The 9,153-nt window shown below is 48.0% G+C and overlaps 1 protein-coding gene across 3 annotated transcripts in view; it reads left to right on the top strand.

Annotated features, from left to right (window-relative positions):
• Positions 1 to 623: 623 nt before the first annotated feature.
• Positions 624 to 9,153, top strand: part of RBPMS (RNA binding protein, mRNA processing factor) — a 165,900-nt gene continuing 157,370 nt past the window's right edge. For 2 of the 3 annotated variants that reach the window (XR_004230032.1, XM_031941626.1), the window contains exon 1: positions 624 to 1,155. Coding sequence is in view for 1 of the 3 variants with exons in the window: in XM_031941626.1 (XP_031797486.1) it covers positions 1,042 to 1,155 (114 nt within the window). In the remaining 2 variants the exon portion in view is untranslated. The remainder of the gene's footprint in view (positions 1,156 to 9,153) is intronic. The other variant, XR_004230034.1, reaches the window with a different exon arrangement.

Raw genomic sequence — 9,153 nt, 5'->3', positions numbered from 1 at the left:
TCAAGTTGGTGCCGATCTTCCCTTTCAGACCGGGAGATCCAAGAAAGCAGGGGCTGTCTTTTGCCCTTGCTTCATAATCCCTAGCGCTTAGTAGGCGCTTAAGATTGGATTATTTATTGACTGACTGCTCGTGGGTCCTTGGCTCTAGATGTGGTCCCTAGGATCTCCTTTGGTGTCAGTGTCCGGCACCTGGCATGGTGCCACCTCGAACCCAGGCGGCCTACACCCCACCAGTATGGAGCATCTTAAGTACGGGGTGAATTGCGCTGAACCGAATCGGGCCATTGCAGCTTAGGTCCGCTCTGGTCCGGGAATCCCAGACTTAGGGTTCAAGCTCGAGGAGTGCGCCCAGGTGACTTTGGCCCAGTCCCTCCTCGTGGAGCCCGCAGGGTGGGCCTCCAGGTTGGGGCACTCTTAGATCCCAGGCCCAGAAGCCACTCCTTTTCGGGGCGGCCGCGGGGGCCGGGCTTCGGACTTTCCGGTCCTTTCCCCTCGGGCCGCAGCCCCGGAGGGCGGGAGGGGGAGGGGCTGCAGGGAGGGGGAGGAGGAGGGGCGCTGGCTGGGGGTGGGACGCGACGACGCGGACGCGGCCGCAGCAGCAGCGGCGGCGGCGGCGGCCTGGGGGGCGGGAGGCTCGCACTCTCCCACTTCCCGGGGCTGGCGCACACTGGCCGGCCACAGCCGCCTCTCCCAGTCCCGGCGGCAGCGGCGGCGGCAGCAGCTCAGCTAGCTCCCGGAGCCCACCGCGCAGTTCTTCCCAGCCCTCGGGGCTGCGGTCACCGGCGCCCGTCGGCCCCCACCGACCCTGCGGGGCTCTCACCTCTCGGATCCCGGCCCTCCTTCGCTCCCTTTCTCCCCGCGTCCAAGTCCGGGCCCCGCAGCGGCCCCTCGGGGTGCGCGGACCGACGGACGGACTGTCGGGCGGCCGGCCGGCGAGTCAGACGGGACCAGGCAAGCGGGGACGGCCGTCGGGGGGCGAGCTCCGGGCCCCGCACCCAGACCCCCGCGCGCACTGCCGGCCGGCTGGGGCCCCCCGGGACCATGAACAGTAGCACCAAAGGCAGCGGTGGCGGCGGCGGCGGCGGTGGCAGCGGCAGCAGCGGCAGCAGCGATAAGGAACCCAGCCCGAGCGACGGCGGCCTCCCGGAGGAAGAGGTACGGGCGGGCGGACTCGAGCGCGCCCATGGACGGAGGGGGGGGGGGGGGGGGGGGGGGGGAGACGACTGAGCCGGGCCCCTGGGGCGAGAGGTCCGGGGCTCCCCTTTTCTGGCCGGATGACCTGGGGCTCTCTGGAGTTGGTACAGACGGGAAGGGACGGATCAGAACCGACGGGATAGGGCGCCCGAATCCGATGGGACGGGCACGGGAGGGAGTCGGGGCCTGGGCTCTTCACGGCCTAGACGGACTGACCGGCAAGCGGCCCAGCTGTGGGCTCCCCTCCTACCCTAGCCTGTCTATGGCTGGGGGAGATTGCCCCGCTCGCCGATCTGACCTTCGCGGATCTCTGTCGGCCGCCCGGAACGTGTGGTGACCCAGACAAGTGGTGCTGCGGTCACCCACGGGCATTTCCGTCGGGGTGCGTGTGTGTGCTTGTCCGATCCTGGCGGGGGCCGGGCCGGGCGGGCTGAACTTGGAGAGTCGAGCGCCTCTCCTTCCTCTTCTCTTCCCCCTTCTCCCCCCAGCACTTGGAGATTAATAGATAACTCATTAGGTACATTCCTCCCGGACGCTGCTCTGGCTCCAGGACCGCCGTCTGCGCCAGGGGCCTGGGGAAGTGCCGGCGCTGGGCGGGTGCGGGCTGGGGCTAGGCGGCAGGACGCCCGCACGTGGGAAAGCTCTGCCCTGCAGCAGGAGCCTGCATTTCCTCAGTCACTTGGAAACAGTGTAACTTGGACGCAACTCCCCCACCCACCGCCAACCCCTAAATGACTGCCTGGCCTGCGGTGCTCCGAGAGCTGACCCGGCGCTCCCCGGCTGCCCCCCGGAGACCGGCTTGCCCCTCGGGTGGAGCACTGTGTGTGGCCCCAGAGCCCCCAACCTTATCTTTTGGGCTGGCTTAGCTTCGGGGAAACTCTGCGCCCTCTGCTTCATGTTCCGTGCCTTTCCGATTCTTCTGCCTGCTCACCCTCGGGCAGAACCTCCACCACTGTAGGCGCAAAATAAATACTTGTAGTCGGAAATGCATTCAGCCCAAGGATTGACTGGACTAGATCAGACTATACTTTTCTTTTTTCTTTTCTTTTTTTTTTTTCTCAGTAGCATTTTATTTTGTCAGGTGTAAGGAGTTTTCAACATTGATTTTAGTAAGATTTTTCGTACCAAATTTTTTTCTCTTCCCCCCCTAAGACAGCAAGGAATATGATATAGGTTATACATGTACAATCATTGCAAATATATATTTCCACATTCAGATTATACCTGTAGCAAAGGGGATCCACCGGGGCTGATACCACCCCGGAAGAACTAAGTGTGTGAGGCTTGGGGGATAAACATGAACTGTATCTCCAGACTTAAGGGCCTGGGACTTGCCACTAAAGTCGTAGCTCTTCAGCTCTGGGAAGGTTGTATTGTGCTTGGAGATGGGGACACTTTTGTTGAGGGGGCCAACAGTTCCTCCCTAAAATCTGGCTTTTCTTTGGGAGGGGTCAGGGTAGGCCCCATAAATAGTCCCCTCTGGGAGTTAGAGGACACTTTAGCCTTTGCTTTTGCACTGAAGTTTGCGGTCAGACTTCCTGGGTGAGAGCTTCCTTCATTCTTATGGTCTCAGTTTGGGGCGGTTTTGATTTTTGTATTTTCCCAAGAGATGATTCCCACCCGAAGGTTACCATGACCTCACCCTGACTCCCCTTCCCCTCCGCTTCTTTTCTTGCCCAGATTTCCTCAACTTGGTATTACCGAGGTTTCTTCTTGGGGGTGAGGGACGCTGATGGTGATTGTGGGGAGTCGGTCTGCCCTTGGGTAGGAGATCAAATCCCCCACCCACCTGCCTCCAGCTGCTTTATTCTTTACCAATAATTACTTCAATAACTCTTTATCATAAAACGCAAATTTATGCCATCTTGGATTTCCCTCATAAAGGGATGAGTGGCGAATGGCTTCTTAGTCTCCCTGAAGCTGGCCGCTAGGGCTAGGGTGGATCTAAGAACAAATTGAACCAGATCAGTTTTCTCAATCTCTTTGTGTGTGTCAAACTGGACCACCCACTTCTGTTGAAGCCTGTGGACCCCTTAGGTGTTGGAATTCATAAAATAAGAGGATTACAATAGAAACCAAAGGTAAGTGAAAATTGAGTTTACACACTTTCTAAAATCCCTTCAGCTACCCCTTGGGAGTCCCTGGATCCCCAACAATGGGCCTCATTTAGTCAAATCAGTAGTGGGTCCTTGTCACTGAGAGGGAGAATGCCCAGGCTGGAAAGAATTTGGGACTGAGATGAATTCTGGGCTGAATTTTGGGGGAAAAAAATCAACCTTTGATTTCCTGAAAACATAAGCCCTTTAATCATATTTGTTTGAGGGAGAGATTTTTATTCCCCCCTCTGCCTTACTCTCCCTTGAATTTCAAAACTGGCAGTGAATCTTAGTCCTGAAGAAAAGTGAAAGAAAATCTGGACCCGGGTCCTCATGGATGCAATTTGTCCCCACCTCCTGCGTAAACCACAGTCTTTTGAGAAGTGTTAGTAAACCTTTACTAAGTAAATGGGTGGGTATATATTATACCGTTTTCTCTGCTTAGGAATAAATGTTTGCTCAACATAGGACTCATTTAGCACAATGAAGTCAAAGAAGCTACCAAGCACAGATTCTTAATCTGATGGCCATGGACTTTTTTTTTTTTTTTTTTTCCAATTTTGATAACTGAATTTCAAGATAGTTTCTTTTGAAATCCTATGTATTTTATGCATTTCAAACCAATATTCTACAAAAATATTCATAAGACTTTACCAGACTTATTCCAAGTGGGACCAGGATAGACATGGATACAGATACACACACACACACACACACACATATATACATGTTTAAAGGTTATCAACTCCAGGATCCTTCAGCCTCCATGGGGTATGGGAACTGACTTACAGTTAGCAAATCAGCATGATGTCTCCTTCCCATAAGGACAAGTCCTGCTGAAATGTGACCCCTTAGGGATATGTGGTGGGCCCTAGATGAGCCCTGCTGGTGCTGCTGTTTTGCGAGGGCACCAGGCCCCCTCTCCTTCAATTGGACACATACTTCAGACTATTCAGGACTGCAAATAGCTGATGCACAAATTTAAATTTAGTGGTGGGGAGACAAGCAGTGTCATTGCTTGGCAGTCAGTGATGGATTTGATAGTGCATCACCTCAGCGGCTTCATTTCTTGTAGTTTAAAAGGACCCAGATTTTTCACGCTCCTGTAGCTATGGCTTCAGAGTTCATGTACTTTTGGGGAATTCCAAGCCATTGGATGGGGATTGGGAAGCAGGGATGCTGGGAAATTTACCAAATTTCAGAAGTGTCAAAACAACTACTAAGGGCTTGCTGCTTTGAGGGTCTGAAGTTTCTTACACCTGGAACCAGGCTAGCTTGTATTTTACTTTGGATGTTGTGCTCAAATTCCGTGGGGAAAGAACTTTATTTTAAGACTTGGCCAGCTCGTTGTACATGATGAGGGAGAGGCTGCCAATCTCTTGGGCACCAATAACCCAAAGGGGTTTGTATGTGTGTGTGTCTGTGTGTCTGTGTCTCAAGACCTGTCTAGGTGTCTTGGTCTGTGGCAACAAGAGCACAAACAAATCTGAAGTTTATTTGTAACAAGTTAGGTGCAAGTGTGTGCAGCAAAATCCTCTTGGAAGTTGCAATAAACTATTCATAGATATTCTTTCACTTTGTCTTCTGGCAGAAAAATGCCCTTGAACATGGCCACATTGGCTTTTCATTGAGAACCCCTTGGAATTTTTATCAGATTGAAGGTGGTTTCTTGAAATTTGTTAATGATATAAATGATATAAAACTATAATGATGTAAGTTTATTGAGGCCTACAGTTTTTAACTTGGGGGCTGAGAACTTTTCAATATATACATATATATATATATATATATATATATGTATAATTTATTTCAGTATAATTAGTTTCCTTTCTAATCTTCTACAGTCAACAAATCAATAAGTTATCATAATACAATGATTATTATATTATTTTTAATATAATACTACTACTATAAGAATTATAGTAGGCATTATTTTATGCAATTATAAAGACTCTTCTGAGAAGGGACCTCTATTGATTGCCTACAGAGGTCCTCGACAGAGAAGGAGTTCAGAAGCTCTGGTCCCTGCTGTTCCAGAGCCTGAGCTGGAAACCATTCATTCCATTTTTCAGGTCGGTCAATAAGACCCAAATTAGCCAGGGTAATTTTTTTTTAATGGAATGTTGTCCAACAGATATTTCTCTCTCTTTTTGTTCCTACTTTTTTATTAAAGCTTTAATTTTCAAAACATATGCATGGATAATTTTTCAACATTGACACTTGGGAAAACCTTGTGTTCCAAATTTTCGCTTCCTTCCTCCCACCTCTTCCCCTAGATGGCAAGTAATCTAAAATATATTATACATGTTAGAATATATGTTAAATCCAATATATGTAAACATATTTATATAATTATCTTGCTGCACAAGAAAAATCAGATCAAAAAGGAAAGAAAATGAGTAACAAAACAAGATGCAAGCAAACAATAAGAAAAAGAGTGAAAATGGTATGTTGTGATCCACACTCAGTTCCCACAGTCCTCTCTGGGTGTGGAGGGCTCATCATTACAAGCCATTGGAACTGGTATCAATCATCTCATCCAACAGATATTTCTCAGTGGGGTTTTATATCTTTATCATTGCTGGCAAATTAGAAGACTGTTTAACCTTGAGTAAATTGGAGTTGATTGTGTTTCAAAACAAATTAGACCATATGGGCAAAGACAATGGTACTCTTCCAGGTTTGGTTCTGTAGTTCTCCAGAAATCCAGATATGGATTCCTAAGACTAAATTCTCTTTAAGAAGATGGCTTTTGGGGTGTTTGCAAGGATGGTGAAAATGTAACTGGCTCAGGCTTCTGGACTTCAGGGCCACATGCATACCAACCTCTCTGAGCTCTTTTGATGTTTTGGACTCTTGGCTCCAATGTATTGAGCAAAGCATGAAGGTGGGAAACCACACTATGGTTTTGCCCTCTAACAGAGCCTGGTGACATGGGATGCACAGCAGAGTTGATATGTGACTCCTTGGAAGCCTTTGTTGCTGGGACTTTGGAGGAGAGTCTGACTCAGTTTCCTCCGCCTGTCTCCCGAAGGCTGAAGCCAGTTCCCCAGGGAGATTCCAGGAGGGCTGAAAGATTTTCTCAGAAAGTAGAGATTCTTTCTGGGGATAAGAGTCTTTGAGATATGATTGGCTAAGGTCAGGGCAGGCTGACAATGGGCATCTCTGGCTCTCATGATGAAGGTATGATGTGCATATTTTAGTGATGCTGGAGTGGAGCTTGTGTGAATGCCATGGGCAGATGCCTTCCCTGGTGTGGCCCAGGGAAAAGGAATTCAGCCTGGGATCTCTCTTTAACCCCATGTGATTTCAGAACATCCCCTGAGACTGGGCGCAGGGTGGATGGCCCTGACTGGGACAGCCTTGTTCCTCTTTGTCTCTTCCTGTTCATTTGGCCACTGGGTAATAGAGGGCTGGAGTTGGAGTCAGAAAGACCCGAGTTCAGATTCCACTGCAGATAGTATGTGATCTTGGGTAAGCTGTCTCAATTTCTTCTTCTGTATGAAAAATGGGATGAGAGCATGTGTTTTACAGCGTGTGTTTTGAGAATCCCATTTGATTCAAGAGTTTTGGAAACCCTTACAGAATTAAATAATGTCTCATTATTTTCATTTTACTTTTAGTTTTGCCACCATGCTTACTGAGGATCTCATTACTTCATATCTGCACTGATAAATGAAGCATAACCTGACTCCCCTACTTCTGTTCATCTTTCTTAATATACTTTAGAAGGCATATGGCTTCATAGGGCATAGAAGGAAGCTGAGACTGGACAGATTAATCTATCAGGTGGCTAAGGAAGATAGAGCCAGGATTCGAATCCTGGTCTTTGGATCCAACATTCTTTCCTCTACATCATGCTATGCCTTCTTAAAATAGTCTTTGAACATAGAAATTCCCTCCACAAAAATCCTCATTGGCTCCCTATTGCCAAATGAATCAAAGCCAGCCCAGGGTGCTTACCTAGCTAGGGCCGTTGCTTCTCATTTTAACTCCTTTTGGGTCCTTTCCTCTTTCCAATCCTAGAAAACCCTGTTTCCTCCTTCTCCTGGTTCTGGGTTCTCAGTGTTTTTAGGATTCATAAAGCACAATCCAAATCTTAGAGTAGTGCATAGTGAGATGGCTGGCATCTGAGCCAAGTAGAGTTACCTTTCATCCATATTGGTCACCTCTCAGAGACCCTGGACAGCTCTTTAAAGTTGGACAATGTAAAGACAGTACTGTGGATGAAGTCAGGGGCCCTGGGTGTGAGTCCACTGAATTTTTGTGGAAAAAATCCTTACCTCTCCCTGGGGATTAAATTGTAAAATGGGGATAACAGTACTTGTATTCCTTACCTAGTACAACTCTTCATTTGACAGAAAAGGAAACCGAGGCACAGACAGGATAAATGACTTGCCCAGAGTCACAGAGTATCAAATATCTGGGGTTGGATTTGAATTCAAATCCCCCTGGTTCAAGGGCGGGTGTTTTATCCATTGCACTATATTTTCTTATAAAAAATTTTTTTTTTTTTAAAGTTTCATTCAGTCAATCAAAGACATGTTTTATTTTTTAATTCTTTTTATTCTAAAGCTAATGAGTGCCAAAAAAGAAAGGACATTTCGTTTCCATATACAAAAGAGGATTATATGTGACAGCACATCTCTATTATATACAGCTTGCTCTTTTTAAAAAGTTTTCTAATACATCCAACATGTTACCCTCAGAGCTGGCCTTCTCGTCGGGTGCTTCCTTACCAACGCCTTCTTTTCCCAGCTGTGGATTTTGAAAGCTGCCTCAATAACCCTCTTTTAGTCCTCCTTTTTTGGCAGGCATCATTCTTGCTAATTGTTCCCTCCCTAAATCACCACCCTAGAAAGAGGTAAAAAAAAAACAAAAAAACAAAAAAAAAGTCTTTCTCATAACTCATAAGCAGTCAGGCAGAACGGAACTATACACGGACCCTCTCCCCAATATGTATGTCTCAGTTTGCAAGTAGGCTGTGCCACCTTTCTGTCAGGAGGTGGGTGGCCTCTTGCATCATTGGCTCTCTGATTTGGGGCTTCCTTATTGTCATTGTGTAAGTCGTTAAGCCTTTCCAAGTTATTTTTCTTTACATCAGGAGCTAGAGACAAAAAGTGGGACCATCCCTATTCCCAAGAATTTCTTTTTCCCTCTCTCTCCCTCCCTTCCTCCCTTCCTCTCTTCCCCCCTTTTCTTCTCCCTTTCTCTCTCCCTCTCCCTCTCTCTATCTTCTTTCCTCCCTCCCACCTTCCCTCTTTCTCTTTCCCTCCCTCCTTTCCTCTTTCCCTCTCTCTTTCTTACTCTTTCCCCCTTTTCTTCCTATCAAAGTCAGTTCCTAAAAATCTTCAAACCCTCTCTTGGAACACCTAGGTGCAGTTGAGGCAAAACATCAACATATCACCCTTGTCTGACAACCTATGCCTTGTTCCCCACCTGTTATCCACCACTTGTGCCCATGGACAGTAGGTCCATCTGCCAGGGTCGCAGCTGGATGCCACTTGAGCACCGAGGTCAGGCTTGATATGAGCTCGCCTACCATGCCTGCCTCATAGCATCCTGCCATACAACTCATTCATTTCCTGTTGAAACAATTGTATATTCCAGTGCATCCCATTCATATGCCTTAGTTTGTTCAGCCCTCCCCTCCCTTGCAGGTCCTTCTGTGCTACTAGGAAGAGCAGCTTTAGGAGAGCTTTGGGGCACTGTGGGGTCTTTCTCTTGCCTTTGAGACTCCTTTGTAAAGGCTAAAAGTTGTTCTTCATCCACACAGTACCTATCTGAAGTATCTCAGAATTGATAGATGCTGGCAGTCGGATCCAGCTTCCAAAATTGTAGGAATGTCAGTCGGGAAAAGGAT

Source organism: Sarcophilus harrisii, chromosome 6, assembly GCF_902635505.1.
Source record: "Sarcophilus harrisii chromosome 6, mSarHar1.11, whole genome shotgun sequence".
NCBI lineage: Eukaryota > Metazoa > Chordata > Mammalia > Dasyuromorphia > Dasyuridae > Sarcophilus > Sarcophilus harrisii.
The sequence above is the reverse complement of the archived record's forward strand: the minus strand, read 5'-3'. Positions and strand labels throughout refer to the sequence as shown.